This window comes from Malus domestica, chromosome 12 (assembly GCF_042453785.1).
Source record: "Malus domestica chromosome 12, GDT2T_hap1".
Lineage (NCBI taxonomy): Eukaryota > Viridiplantae > Streptophyta > Magnoliopsida > Rosales > Rosaceae > Malus > Malus domestica.
Genome location: NC_091672.1, coordinates 29,763,192 through 29,778,694, shown reverse-complemented (window position 1 = coordinate 29,778,694; position 15,503 = coordinate 29,763,192). Strand labels below are relative to the sequence as shown.

Here is a 15,503-nt window from a genome sequence, read left to right as displayed (position 1 = left end):
GATGTATGTGGATGTGATTGGTGCAGCTAAGTTGCAGCAGGAATTGACGTAGGAAGAGGGGCAGAGGTGTGGACAGCAACTAGTTCCATATTTTGAGGCATAGTCACGGGTGGTGTAGGTAGTAGTGGTTCCACGTCACCAGCTGGCAAGGGAGATGTATGTGGATGAGAAGGCATGGTCACGAGTGGTGCATGCATATTTTGTTGTTGAATTGCAGCAGGAAAGGACGCTGCCAGATTTTGAGGCAAAGTCACGGGTTGCATTAAGGGCAACATGGGTGACAAGGTATGGTGGGGTTAAGGTGGGGCAGGTATGGGGACAATGGGAACAAATACCAAGTCTGATTGTTGCACGGAAGACGATGCCATAGAAGAGTGGAATGGAAAATCATCTTCATTGAACGTAACATGGCGGGACAGGTAGACACGTCCAGTTGGGGGATGGAAGCAACGATAGCCTTTATATTTGTCACTGTAGCCAAGAAAAACACATGACAAGGATCTGGGTTGTAGTTTGTTAGTTGCATAATCACCAAGATATGGGAAACAAGCACACCCAAACGTGCGCAAAAACATATAATCAGGAGCTCGGCCAAATAAAATTTTAAGCCCACTTGAGAACAGGAGTGGGTAGCCGATTAATTATATAAACAGCGGTGCAAAGTGCCTCAGCCCAAAATTTATGCGGAAGACTGGCAGCAAGTAACATGGTGCGTCCCATTTCTGAGATATGACGGTGCTTCCGTTCTGCAAGTCCATTTTGCTGCGGGGTATGTGGACAAGAAAATCTATGGTGAATCCCTTTATGCGCACACAATTGACGAAAGGACAAATTATCATATTCTTTACCCCCATCACTTTGGAGTATTTTAACCATTGTAGAAAACTGATTAAAAATGAAAGTAATAAAATTGTTAAAGTGATTAAAGACCTCAGACTTCTTACGCATGGGATAAATCCATGTGTATCGTGTGTAATCATCTGTAAACAAGACATAGTAACGAAAACCCGACACCAACACAATAGGAGACATCCAAACATCAGAATGTATTAATTCAAAAGGGGTCATAGCAAAGTGTTCGGAAGACGTAAATGCTAGGCGATGGGATTTAGCCAACGCACAATAATTACAAAAATCTTTAGTGGAGATAGGAAAAGATGAGCCTAGTACATCACTAGATGCTAACACACTAAGAACTTGACGGGAGGGATGTCCAAGACGACGATGCCAGAGTGAGGGTGACGCAAAAATGGAAGCAAAATCATGTTTGGCAGTAGACCCATTGCTATAAGCAAGACCAAGCTTAATGGGATAAAGACCATCCTCACATAGGCCCTAAAAAGAACAACACCCGTCTTTAAGTCACGTACGACAAAACCCCATGGAAAGAACGTTAGACTAACAAGATTATCATGTGTAAACTTAGCAACCGACAATAAATTTTTTCCGAATTGCTGGAACATGCAAAACTTGGGATAACTGAAAAATGAATGACCCGGACTTAAAGGAAATATTACCAGTGTGCGCAATAGGGAGGGTCTCACCATTACCCACAACAACCTTGTCATTAGAACCATACCCCGTAGCCGAAGTAATGGAACGAGAGTCACTTGTCATATGGTGAGTAGCACCAGTGTTCGGATACCATGTAGGATCAGAAGGGGAAGCAATGTGCATGCTAGCGAAAGCTCGAGAGATGTCATCATCAGAACGAGGCTCTCGAGGACACAACGCAGCTATATGACCAAATTGATTGCATGACCAACATTAAGGGCCACGAGTAGCAGGACCGGGTCCAAGTATACCAGGGCGTTGATGTGTAGCACGCTGACCATAGCGACCAGCACCACCATGCATAGTAGAACGACCACCACCATAAGTACGAGGAAGTCGATTGCTACTTGAAGTGCCATGAGGGCGGGAGGACAGATTACCACGTCCCTGAGAGAGATTACTACCAGAATTACGTACGGAGTAGAAAGCGGAGGGAGCCAAAGTAGCTTGAGACATAACATGTTTGGATTCATAAACCAGAAGACGAGCACGTAAATCGTTGAATGTCGGTAGATAAGGGAAGTTGGTTAGCGCCAAGACAAGAATCTCATATTCAGGCCCCAAGCCATTTAGTACATAAGTCACCAAATCATCATTCTGAACAGGTTGGCCAATAGAAGCCAATTGATCTGCCAAGTGTTTGGCAAGACCCAGATAGTCCGAAATTATTTTAGTACCTTTATGAAGAGACAGCAACTGAAAACGAGTATGGGTAGAGTTGGCAATGGATTGTTGAGAAATTTTTTTACGAAGATGCTCCCAAATCTCACGAGAAGTAGACAACCCGACGGTCAAAGAAAGAACAGGCTCTGTAAGCGTAGCACGCAACATGCTGACAAGTGTTTGATCAGTCTGGTACCACACCAGGTAGTCGGGGTTGGGAATGCTAGTAGTCACAGGAGGCACCACTGTGGAGGAGTCTGAATCCGCAGAGGCATTTGGTGAAGTGGCATGAGTGGTGGTGGTGAGAAAGGAAGGAGGGCACGGGTGTGTTCCATCTACAAAACGCCAAAAGTTTTTGCCAATCAAGAATGGCTTAACTTGACTTTCCCAAGGTAAGTAATTAGACTCAGAAAGTTTGACAAAAACTAGTGTAGAAATATTTGGGATGGGAGATGAAGGAGAGGAAGTTACGGAAGCCATGGAAAAAAAAGGATCAGAGGCTCAATACCATGTGAAGTTTCAGATTTTCATTGACTTTTGGGTAAACTTTACAAGCCTTTATACACCAAGAGGTCTACAGAATATAGGGGTTCCTATAGCAGCTATATAATACAATTAAATACAAAGTACATTTAAATGATAACAACTCATCTTGACTGCCCTAACAGCTCATCCTAACTGCCCTTGTCTACAAAATGATTTCAATTCTGATTCTTTAGGAGTATACATGCCCTAATTTAGGGGGTCAAGTTTTGATATGCCCGGTCTTAGTTGTAACTTTAAAGGCTCGTTTGAAAGTGTTTCTATAATGATTGAAAGTGTTTTTGTTAAAAATGTTTTTGGAATCCATCTTTTGTAAAAACTCAAGTAAATCTTAGAAAAACACTTGAAGTGCTTCCTGAAAGAAGCATGGAAAAGCACTTAAAATGCTTCCCGGAGGAAGCACATAACTAATGCTTCTTGCATGAAGTACTTCTATTGCCTTTAAAACCCAAAACATTTCTTTAAAATCGTTTTTAGTAAACACACTTTCAAATTATTGCTTAATTAGAAATATATAACTGATTTACTTGCGTATTTTTCCTATTTTCATGTCTAATTACAGGAGCAATATAATGCCCAAAAATTTTCAACTTGTTTTTTCTTCACACTTTTCTTTCATTTCTTCCTGCAATTCAACCAATCATCTTTCAATTTTATTCTTCAAGCAAACAGTGCCAACGAAAAATCAAACTCGAGGTCACAATTAAGCTACAGATACAAACTATCGTAAATTAATACACTTCAAAACCAAGTAGTGAAACTCTGTTACTAGTGAATATAATGTCCTTTATTCACCATATTCATAACCCCCAACGGAAAAGAACATCTGTTTGGAAGATAACAAACGATTTCAGACTCCGAAAAACATGGCCATGGCGGCTACCATAAGTGACAACACAACCCAAGCAACCTTCATATACTGATATACGTGTATTGCTGATGCTTCCAGACTCACATATGCAAACTATTTTGGCATTTGGCTGCTATTATTCTCGTTCAGCCTAGCAGCGGCCGCCACTGAAGCCGCCACTCCAGTTGGATGTGTAGTCAGGTATGGATCGTTTCGCATTTCTGCACCAGTCACTCCCTCAGCATCTCGACGTGTTGCCGGTTTGTCTGCCGGTAACTTTGAAGTTGCATTCTGCAATACATACATAATACTAAATGTCACTCACATGTTCTTTTCCAAAGTGATCAAATTATCATTGAATTTGCTAACCGCAAGAATGTCGGCCAGTTTGGTCTTCTCCTCGTCCTTTGTAGCCCGAGCATTGAGGGTTGCAGCCGACTGAGCAGCAGCGGCCACACCACCAGGTACTATATTGGTGCGGCCAGTGGCTCTAACCTCGGCCGCTTGAATTGCAGCGGCGTCACTCCACTCAACTGGCTTCTGTCCGGCTGTCATAGCCGTGGCCTCCAGGGCCTCACCAATGGTGATTTGAACGGCGGAGCCTCCGACAAGTTGCATAGTGTTTGGTGGTGCCAATGGAGCTCGCTGGCTGTATTGCCCCACAACCTACCCTTCACAAAGAACATACACAAACGCATATGCATGTATTATATATTTTCGTTTCCAATGTGCAAGTGCAACTAAAGCAAAATGAAAATTAAATTAATAGTCACCAACGTAAGAAATAATTTGACAATAATTTGTTATAACTTTATAAATTTGAGTTCAAATGTTTGAACAAGGTTGTTTCACCAAATTTATCTTATTAGCTTGTATATTAGTGTTTTCTAAGAACAACAATAACAACGAGCTTCTATTCCACTATAAGTAAGGTCGGTTGTGTAAATCCTGAAACGTCATTGAGCTTGATTTTGCACTAAGTCCACCGTTAGCTCCAAGTCTTTCGTTATACATAATACGAAGTACTTAAGTTTTTTCTAGAATATATAACACCGTTTGGCCCATGCTAAATCATTTACTTTTTGTTTAGTGTTTTTTTTCGTTTCTATTTTGGTTCAAAATTTTCAAACTTCCTTGATTCTTTTTTATAATAGTACATGGTTACTTAATTTTAAGGTCAAACTTTATACCTCGATCAATTCATGGATTTTCCTTTGCTTTTCATGATCTACTTGCATTTGATTTGAATCCGAACCCTAGAACCAATCAAGAAGAATCGAACAAAGGAACACTTCAAAATCAAATAAATTAAAAAGTTGAATGTAAAATTATATATAAGCACTTTGAGTTGTTAGCTATAGAACTCAATTGTGTGCATATAAATATACTCTATGCAAGAAATATATCGAACCTGTCCTCCGATCGACTCCGTTAATATACGGCGTCCCGGAAGATCAGCCTCCTTAACGCTAACCCCGCCGCCGTCTCCTCCAACATCCGCTTTCACGTCACTTGAACCGAAAACAGCCGCCTTCTCATTCTGCGTGGCAGCGGACTGGATGATTGCAGCAGCACCACCCTTGACGGTCTGCCCCAACACAGCATTTTCTGCCGCCTGGATCATGGCGGCATCCTTGGGCGTCACCACCTTGTCCGCCAGCTGGGCGCCCTGAACGCCGGGAAACACATCCCCATATGTCACCGGTTCCTTCTGATCTTCAGGTCTCCGCGGCTGTTCTTGGCTCATTTTTCAGATCAAAAGTATTGTTTTTTTATTATATTTTATGAAATTGTAAGAAGAACTTTTTCGTGAAATGTTTGATATTTACGTTAGAGAGTGGAGAAAAGCATGGAGAAGAAGGGGGAGGGGGCTTTAACGTACGTGCATGGGGAGAGATTCAACATTTGGACACGTACAAATGTGGCAGGATTTTGGGTGGACAGCATGATAGTGTTTGAGAGGAGTTGGCGAATTCGTAGGTGAATTTTGTTGGTTTCGAAGTGCTTAGGTGCATGGTTAAGGTGGAAACAAATGGCATTGGGACGAAAAAGATGATGACTCGTTCCAAGTAGTAAGTACCTTGACCTATTTATTTTAGGCTCTCAGCTATGGCCATGGAGATATTTTTCAATGTGACCGTCACACGAGGTGGTACATCACGTGTCTCTATATAAATAGTGGGATATGTATGTTAACTTAAAAATTAAAATTTTCCACCACTTACATAAAAATACGTGGTATAGCATCCATATTCCCGTCACAACTAAAAATTTATCATGGTCATGGGTGGAGAAAACTTCGTTTAAGGCAACCTGATTACGTGGATGGTACTAAAATTGTAAAAACGAGATTGGATTTATACGAAGTATTCATGAAGCATGAATACAAATACACATATGTTGACACGACACAGCGATATGTAAAATTTTTAAAAACTAAAATATGATATGCAATAGATACGACAATAAAAAAAAATTCCAAATTCAAGTTCATTCAGGTGTGAGAGTTATATTCCTTGTTTCATTAGACGCAAACTCTTTGTATTCATCAACTTTCAACTAAATCTTTGTTTTCTGATATTTTCTTTTCTTAATTTTTCATTTGAAAGTATAATGATATTTTAAAAGCCGAATACTTGTATTCAACAAATATATCCGACAAGTATCGTATATGATAAAATATAAGATACTGATACGTGACTAAACTAAAATATCCGTGTTTCATAGCAAAGCATATTATTTAATGCTGCAACGATTCGCGCTAGTCGCTCTAAAAAATAAAGTTGTTTTAAGTCCCTCATCGAAGCCAAAGCCAATCCTTCCCTAGCTGCTAGGGTTCAGCTTGGAAAACATATGGAACGTGATCATATTTGACTGAAGCGCCCGCAACAAATTGTCCTGCTGAATCACGAACAATAATTTACCATCCTTGTTTTGCTAGGAGGCCAAAGTTGAAAGCATAAAGATTACGAAACCCAAGTTCACATTCACTCTTAGGAGAGCATAACTTTTCCAAGAAAGCAAGTGAAGTTTTCTCCACCAGAAGGCAGCCATGATCCGACTGAGGTCATCGCAAAAATGTTCAATCATCGTGTAGAGAGAAATGATTGTGCTTTCACTTTGACGAGAAATTTTATGTGTGCCCTGAAAATAGGGCGAGACACCTCATGTCATAATACAATCGGAGAGACGTTTTTATTTTTCAAGTGTCCCTCCAATTGTATTATAATAAGTAGTGTATCGCCCTGTGTTCCAAACACAAAGAAAAATCTCTCCACTTTGACAGGTAACTCCGTGCCCGCCGCACTAAGAAGTTTGTCCTTCCAACACTGAAGCCTTTTCCACAATAAAAATATTTGATCATATCCCCTTCACATTTCGACTGAAGCACACTGCGCTCTTCTGGAGACTTACCCTCTGCCCAGAAGCCTCCTCATGGGAATCAATAGTCATTGCTCTAGCCCATTACCCCATTATTTAACAAAGACGAGTGCTTTTGCTCCCTTCACAATGCTTTCAACCTCTAATCATATCCAAAACCAAAAACGTGTTATTATTTCCACATTTATTATTTATTTACGACACGTAGATTAATTATGGAGTGAGCATGGTGCCACAATAATTTTGGTGTCACATGGTTCGCAAGAAATTCGTGTGTGGATTTACCTATCTTCGCGTCTTTCGAGAAACTTCTGCATTGACTTTATAACAAATAAGTGGTAGGTCATCAAAAAAATGAGAATCTATTCTCTTAAAAGGGATTCACGATTGAAATTACACTTTGGGCTCACTAGACATGGGCTCAATCAAACAAGGCCTTCAAATTGGACCCAGACCAAAATCATATAATAAATCTAATCACAGGCCCAAGCCCAGGCCCATACTGATCTAACGTTAGCCCTTTCTTCTTCCTCCTTCGGTCGCTCCCTCCCATTCATTCATTCATTCATTCATTCAGTGAATCAACCGAGCATTTCAGCTGACAATCGAATTCTGTCTCTAGATTTTCAGTCTCTCTCTCTCTAGAATCTCTCTCTAGATTCTGTCTCTAGAATCTCTGATAGAGAGGCAGAGGTAGCCTGAAAGATGGAAGGTGAGAGAAAGCTGTCGGCGGAGGCGGTGGCGATATTCAGAGAAGGCATAGGGTTGGTTTTGTCCCGGTGGTCGGCGCTCCAATTGGCCGTCGACAACGAGTGGGGCGGCCGTGGCTCGCGCCAAAAAGCGGAGCAACTAGCGGCCGATGCCTTCTCCTGGTTCACTCAGTCTGCAGGTATTCAAATCAACTCACTCACCTCAACTATGGGTATGTTTGGGAGTGCTTTTAAAATAAGCGCTTTCAGATCACCAAAGTTCTTTTGACCATGTTTGGCAGAAAAAAAAAGTGCTTCTGGGTTAAAAAAAAAAAAGCAGCAGTTGAAGTGCTTTTTTCTGGAAGAAGCACTTGCCATTTGAAGGGCTTTTGGGAGAAGCCCTTGAAATTTTATTAGAAAATTTGATGTGCTAAGTGCTTATGAGCAGAAGTGCATTGAAAAGAATCCACCTTTTTTGTTTCTCATAGTGCTTATGTATATGTGTTGATTGATTTCAGAGATTCTATACATTGATGATTTGGAAGATATTCTCAATGAAGCTATGATTTCTCTCAATACAATGACAGAGGATGGCAGCATTGAGGAGGTAATGCTCTTCAATTCATAAGTACCCATTTCAATTTTCCTCGGATTTTGTTTTTGATTGGAAGAGGTCGAACTTGGTGCGATGGCAAGTGCCTTCACCCATGAGGGGTAGGTCTCGGGTTCGAGACTTGGGAGCAGCTTCTCCATAAATGGGGGTAAGACTAACATTCACCTCTCCCAGAGCTTGCGTAAAGCGGGAGCCTTGTGCACAAGGTACGACCTTTTTTTTGTTTTTGATTGGAGCGATAATCTAATTCTCGTCATTAAACTATACTGCGAGGAGGGGATTCGAACTTAGGTGCAGAGGGGTGGCACATTGCCCTAATTTTAATTTAACTATATACTACGGGGATGAGAATCGAACCTGGCTGACAGGGGCAGCACATGGCGCTAGTCAACTTGATTTAGCGGAAGCCTGGCGATTTTCCTTTGATAGTTATCATTTATGTATGTCTGCATATTTTTGCTGCAATTTGGCTAGTTTTTTTTGTATCGGGGATGCGGTTTTTCAGTATTGGTTTTCTGTCTTGATGATGTTTGTAATCCGTTTTTCTTCTCTGGACTTTTACAGGTGGCTGAAAAGTTAATGTTTATGTATGATGACTGTTTGACTGACAATTTCAATTCTGTTGAAAGTTTGAGAGATGCCAATCGTCGAAGAGTTGCCGTTCCTCATGTTAGACAAGTGAGTTATAACTTATACTCAATCCCCTTAGCTTTTAGCAGAATACGATAAATTTCTTTCGAGTAGACATAACAAAAGAGGCTGTGTTATTCGATAAACGATGCACATGTTATTAGTTATTACCACTAATGTGTTGTAAGTAGTCAGTTCTTCACGAGTCTATTTGAAGAGGACTTATAATTGTTTGTAACGTGATCTGAATTAGACGTCAGTTAATCGTTTAAGTATCAAGAGTGATACTGGAAATTGTGCTTGAAATTGTGCTTGAAACTGTGCTTATAAGTTGACAATTGCAGCTCTTGATAAGAGATGAGAGGCCTCCCATTCCATGATTAGTATCCTCTCGTGCTATCACTTAGTTTTTTTTATTTTGATAGCAGAGGTCTAGGGCTAACTCTAATCAGAGAGGGAAAAGGTGGTAATTATCGTTATATTGCAATTTGTGTGATGAAGGTAGCAAGATCTCTTGATGTATCGTCTCGTATTAAACTTACTTGATGATTTTTTAGGTTGTCAACTATTCTAGTAAAGAAATCAGATCTTTCAAATGCTTTGCGAATGCATTTTCTTCGGGTATTCAACTTGTGTAGCTCTATCCTATTTAAGAGAAGTCCTTCTGGACATTGGAATCATGGGAACAATTCATGCTGGAGAACCTTTATTGGTCATACGCATGCTCCAAAGTCATGAGTATATATATTGAAATCATATTGCTTACATTTCTTTTCGTTTGCTTCCTTATCATTTCAGGAGAATGAAGATGACGACGATGATGATGATGATGACAACGAGGAAACTGATGGTTCATCAAACATGATGGTGGACATACCAGAGTCCCAGCCAAATTTGGATCCAGCAGACGCGACGAGCAGTAAACCAACTCCCAAGCCAGCAGCTAAAACAGAAGATGGATGGGAAGTAGTTGGACCGAGACATAATCGGGGTAAAAGGAATTAGGTTGAACTCTAAATTGTGTTTCCTAAAAAATTTTGTATTTCGCTCCGTCGAGTAGAGTTTCTCATCTATTTTGTTTGATCATGTCCATAGCTGGTTGGTTAGTCGAATTTCGCCTGTTTTCCCCTTTACTTTTTCTGAGAACTTGTAGCTCAACTACATGATTGTATTGGAGTTTCTTTGGTACCGTTTGGTATGCAGACGAGACAGAACAGGACGGAACGAAGATTCTGTGCTATATTTGGTACGCTCAGGATGGAACGGGATGGTTGTTTCATTTTGGGTTTTGTAAGCGCATGGCGAATGGAACCAAAAGATTAAATGACTAACTTACCCTTGTTCCGTCTGTTGTTTGGTGCAATGTTTATGCGATGGGAAGGGACGGGACAGTTTTTTAGTTGTTTATATATTTGAACACATATATGCTTGTATATGATATATTAAGTGACACAATGTTCATTAACAGATTATTCAATGTTCTCTTAACCCGAATATGACCCGAATCCAATTATAATGAATCGAATATGGATTAAGCCCATCCGATCCAAATCCGATCTGTTTGTAGGTTTACGCCGATGCTACTTCTGTCCCAACAAGTTCGTCAAATGTACCTACATATAGCCCAAGTTTTGTTTTAGTCGGATAAAAAATCGAGCATCTTCAAATGAGATATCAAAAGCAAAATATCGAATTCAAATTTAATAGCTTATGTGACAATTTGACATCATGTCACTTTTGCTCTTGTAAATATCTATTTTTATCCGATTGACATTTTTGACATCTTGTTTAAAAATAAGAAACTGAGTTTCCAAGTACATTATTGAGAGAGTAGCCACCTATAAACGGATGCAACGTCTCATCATCTCATCTCTATTTAAAAATTAGCTTGTCTTGATTAATTTTTTTTTGCCTATACTAAAGCCTGATTTGCTATTTCATAAAGAACCAACCATCAATTAGGAGAGTGAGCACAAATTTTGAAATTCCAATGATTTTGGCAAGGTTAAGTCTAATATCTTTCAGTCAAACTACGTCATTATGCAGTAACACACAAAAAGAAGAACTGTTGTATTGTATTTCTTCTATTTATACTCGTTGTCTCATCCGATTCTCTGTAAAGCCGTAAAGAATCTGTTGGACACAAGTTTTTCTCCAATGACAAAGAAAATATGAGAGAGCGGAATTCGAGCTTGGAAAGTTGGTGCCTATAGGCTATAGCTAGTAATCATACTTCTTGAGCTCCACTTCCAACTCTTTGAATGCATCCGCCGTTTTAGCTGCAAACTTCACCGGCCCTCTCAAAGATATCCACCACCCTCCTCCACAATCTCCCATCACCAAACCACACACACACACACACACACATACACACACACACACACACACACATATATATATATATGTACTTATACGAGTTGTTCCCAACTAAAGCCCTCCAAATCTTCGTCTCTATCTTTTGACCTACCCCTACAATATGAACATTCACATTTTCTTCCTAATTTTAACCTCACAAATAATCTACAATCTTCCAATAACTTCATCCCAATTAACTGATCTCCGTCCCTCCTCCGGCAACCAAGGCCAATGGCACCTCCTCCACTCCTCCGTCGGCATCTCCGCCATGCACATGCAACTCCTACGTACCAACAAAGTTATCATGTTCGACCGCACCGATTACGGCCCTTCCAACATCTCCCTCCCCCGAGGCCAATGCCGCCGCGACCCCAACGACACCGTCCTCAAAGTAGACTGCACGGCTCACTCCATCCTCTATGACCTCGGCTCAAACACATTCCGCCCCCTCACCGTCCACACCGATACATGGTGCTCCTCCGGTTCCATCCTTCCCGACGGAACGCTCGTACAGACCGGCGGATACAACGACGGCGACCGCGTCGTCCGCACGTTCTCCCCATGCAACAACGACAATTGTGATTGGCTCGAGCTCCCGAACTATTTAATACAACGTAGGTGGTACGCTACTAATCAAATACTACCGGACGGCCGTGTAATCATTGTCGGTGGCCGCCGGCAATTTAATTACGAGTTTTATCCTCGGAGTTCCCAAAACCAAGGTGGGCCCCACACAATCTGGCTCGAATTTTTGAGACAAACTACGGACCAAGACGAGAACAATTTGTATCCATTTCTCCACTTGCTACCGGACGGAAATTTATTTATTTTCGCCAACGCAAAATCTATAATCTTCGATTACAGCCAAAACGCCGTCGTCCGAGAGCTCCCCGACATCCCCGGCGGGGACCCACGTAACTATCCGAGCACGGGCTCGTCAGTTCTGCTTCCACTAGACGAAAACACACCCAGCAACGGCAACATGGAAGTCGAGATAATGGTCTGCGGCGGCACGCCGCGGAACTCGCACGTGCTCGCGTTGCACGGAGAGTTTATTAGCGCTCTTGGCACCTGCGGGCGGCTCAACGTGTATGACCCGAACCCGAGGTGGGTCGTGGAGTTTATGCCGGTTCCTCGAGTCATGGCTGATATGCTTCTTCTGCCGACTGGAGACGTCATCATCATAAATGGTGCCGCACTGGGAGCGGCCGGTTGGGAAAACGGGCGCGATCCGGTTACCACACCAGTCATTTACCGGCCGTCAGAGGTTCTGAACCGCAGGTTTTCGGTTATGACCGGTTCGTCGAGAGCGAGACTGTACCATTCCGCGGCGGTCCTGGTACCTGACGGCCGGATTTTGGTTGGCGGAAGCAATCCGCACATTTACTACAACTTCACTGGCGTCGAGTACCCGACTGATCTGAGCCTGGAGGCGTTTTCACCGCCGTATTTGTCGGATGAGTACGACCCGGTTCGGCCGAGGATAGCTGCGATAGAAGATGTTTTCGGGTACCGGCAGTTGATTTCTGTCGAGATATTGGTGCCGGAGTTTCTGTCGGTGAGGGTTTTGTCGGCGAGATTGGTTGCTCCGTCGTTTACGACGCACTCGTTTGCGATGAATCAGAGGATGGTGGTATTGAAGCTGATCGGAGTGACGCACGTGGCGGCGGGTACGTATAGGGTGAGCTTGGTGGGGCCGTCGACTGCGGAGATTGCGCCACCGGGTTATTATCTGTTGTTTGTGGTGCACTCCGACATTCCTAGCTCCGCTGCGTGGGTGAGGGTGCAGTGAGTCAGTGACTGACAATGCGAAAGGATATAATGGTAAATGAAGTAATAAAGTTTTGAATAAATGTGTACATAATATATATATAAATAATGAAAGAAAAATAATTTCGGCACTTTTGTTGTTTTATTAGTATTTATTTATTTTTCTTATAAATATTTGTATTATCCATCATAACCATCTAACTCGAAAAAAGTCCAACTATTTTTTTTTTTAACAAACGATATTATCTATATTAAGAGAGATGATGTGAGCTTAGCCTCACAATGGACTAGCAATAATGTGGTTTAAATTCAATTTTGGTTAAAATCGAACCTAAGACTTCTCACTTACAAATGAAGATGAATATTATTAAACCGTAGTACTTGGTGGCATCTACTTTTCTTTTAGAAAAAGGGATTAGCTGGTAGTTTTGCTAAAATAATCACCTTTTTGGAGGCCAGAGTACACATAGTTGTCCAACTACTTGAGTTGTGTAAAAACTGTAGGTCATATTCACTTAATACAAAAAATTAGAGTTTAACACTGAAGATGGTATGTTGATGTTGACCATAAAAACTACTAAGCCTACGTGGCGTGCAAGCTGAGTATTTAACAAGCAAACTACGTCCTTCAGTTGTGTGCGAGGAGTGCCAACTCGTCGGCTAAGTTCGGCTGGAGAGTAAAATGTGTTGATGTTGCGTTGGGCACGCTACTGACTTCTTGATCTTGTGACTGCAGTCGAGAAAGGAACACGTCTCGGCCTTCGGGTTCTAGAGCCTAAAGACAAGGTTGCTAGTTTTGCGAAGTTCAATATCAAATTCGACTTTCAATGTGCCGAATGTAATAACCTGGTAATACCTCACTTCGCCAAGAAGGCTGATGAGATGACCTCTACCAACAAGGACTAAAAAATCCTTGTCGACCAAGACTTGGATAGGTAATCAGTCGGCCGAGAAGCAATGCTATTTATCAAAACTGAATGTGCTATTTAATCGGCTGATTCTATGGCTTCAGTGTTGTTTATCCAAACTGAAGATGTCGCCGGTTACCTTCATAGTGCTGTTTATCCAAACTGAAGATGTGTCGGCAGGAAAAAGAAATAAAAATCTCAAGGTTGTTGAGCGGTTTCTCATAAAGCGAGAGTTTGCGCACGGCATTTTGTGTGTTAAATTGAAGAGGGCTCTTCACGTTGCACATCCTCATGTATTTATAGCACTATTTGCTTGTGTTTCTCATGGAACATCTATAGCTGGCCACAACTTGAATCTCCTGAAGATAAGCAGTTGATATAATAAAACTCTTGATAGCTATCCTATTCGTTAATTGACCGCTTGACAATGACCCATCCTCATTGACCATTGGTTGTTGGATTTGATGGAATCAGACTAATTTGCATGCACATGAAACTTTTTCTATAGCATCATGAGGAACCATGCAATGTTAGTGCCAATTTATGCGTCCAAGTGCACGCATCGCCAAAGTTTAAACACTTTAGCCCATGCCGTGCTCATCCCTGAAGAATATGCTAATTATTAGCATATATTTATGTGCTAATAATTATCCTGAACTAAAATATGCCACTTCATTATTTTTGGTGATCATCAGGTATCGCTATTATCCAAAATAACCTATATGCATGGTTGACCGACTCCAAACACACATGGGGGACATTCCATGTTGATTTCATCTTGGCATCCCACACATACATGAAGACCATGCATCTTGACAATTCTAATCAAACCCATCATGCTGCTCCAATCTGATAACAAGAATCCCAAGTCCATTTGAACTGTACGGCTTGCTTGGAGATATAATTTGCATCTTATTATCCCGTATAAGAGAATATCAAGATAATTTGTTATTAAAAGATCATAAAATATCCTTTAATAATAACAAAATTATCTTCACTTTTTCATCAGATGGTGTGGAACTGTGCTCACTCAACGACCTTAATTGCACAAACCGATGGTATAATTTTGGGTCCAAACATATGGTATTGAGTTTGTAAGGATCATTGTCCTCGCAAGGCAATCCCTCTTAGTGGACAACTTGTAAAAATCAAAAAAGTAACTAAGACTTATGGTATGCTCTGGTCGTGAAATGAGGTAGCCTCCTCTCTCCCTAAACTTTATATTACCAAAAAAAAATTCACCAAAAAAAAATGAAAAAGAATAAATCCATCTGCATAAATATTTTTGTCTATAATATAGGAAGAAAAACTCTTGATAATTTCCAAAAGGAGGGTATTACTTCCCCAAAAACAAACAAAATAAAGGCCACTTCCGTCTTCCAAGATAACCGCGTTTACTGTCAACATAAACCCCCTCGAAAATTCTAGGCACCTCTCTCTGACGTGGACGTCATCGCCATGTAGGTCATAAGCTCGTCACGGTGGCCCACTCGCATCAGAAATTTTTAATTGTGACGGGAACATAAATGGTATATCAGGTGTTTTAA

The 15,503-nt window shown here is 41.2% G+C and overlaps 3 protein-coding genes across 4 annotated transcripts; 2 read left to right on the top strand and 1 right to left on the bottom strand.

Moving 5' to 3' along the window:
- Positions 1–3,482: 3,482 nt before the first annotated feature.
- Positions 3,483–5,476, bottom strand: LOC103451004 (late embryogenesis abundant protein 47-like). 2 transcript variants are annotated; one of them, XM_008390422.3, is made up of 4 exons: positions 5,022–5,472; positions 4,801–4,866; positions 3,980–4,276; positions 3,483–3,901 (listed from the first exon to the last, which is right to left on the bottom strand). In XM_008390422.3, the coding sequence occupies exons 1-4, from the start codon at positions 5,355–5,357 to the stop codon at positions 3,725–3,727; spliced, it is 876 nt and encodes a 291-aa protein (XP_008388644.2). In that variant the 5' UTR covers positions 5,358–5,472; the 3' UTR covers positions 3,483–3,724. The 2 variants fall into 2 exon arrangements, with proteins under 2 accessions (XP_008388644.2, XP_028945956.1); XM_029090123.2 differs by lacking the exon at positions 4,801–4,866 and having other exon boundaries at positions 5,022–5,476.
- Positions 5,477–7,393: 1,917 nt separating this feature from the next.
- Positions 7,394–10,417, top strand: LOC103451002 (uncharacterized). Its single transcript, XM_008390421.4, has 4 exons — positions 7,394–7,880; positions 8,199–8,287; positions 8,858–8,971; positions 9,722–10,417. The coding sequence occupies exons 1-4, from the start codon at positions 7,697–7,699 to the stop codon at positions 9,926–9,928; spliced, it is 594 nt and encodes a 197-aa protein (XP_008388643.2). The 5' UTR covers positions 7,394–7,696; the 3' UTR covers positions 9,929–10,417.
- A 950-nt stretch (positions 10,418–11,367) lies between these two features.
- Positions 11,368–13,179, top strand: LOC103451370 (aldehyde oxidase GLOX). The gene has a single exon (XM_008390783.3). The coding sequence runs from the start codon at positions 11,400–11,402 to the stop codon at positions 13,068–13,070; it is 1,671 nt and encodes a 556-aa protein (XP_008389005.1). The 5' UTR covers positions 11,368–11,399; the 3' UTR covers positions 13,071–13,179.
- The last annotated feature ends 2,324 nt before the right edge of the window (positions 13,180–15,503 follow it).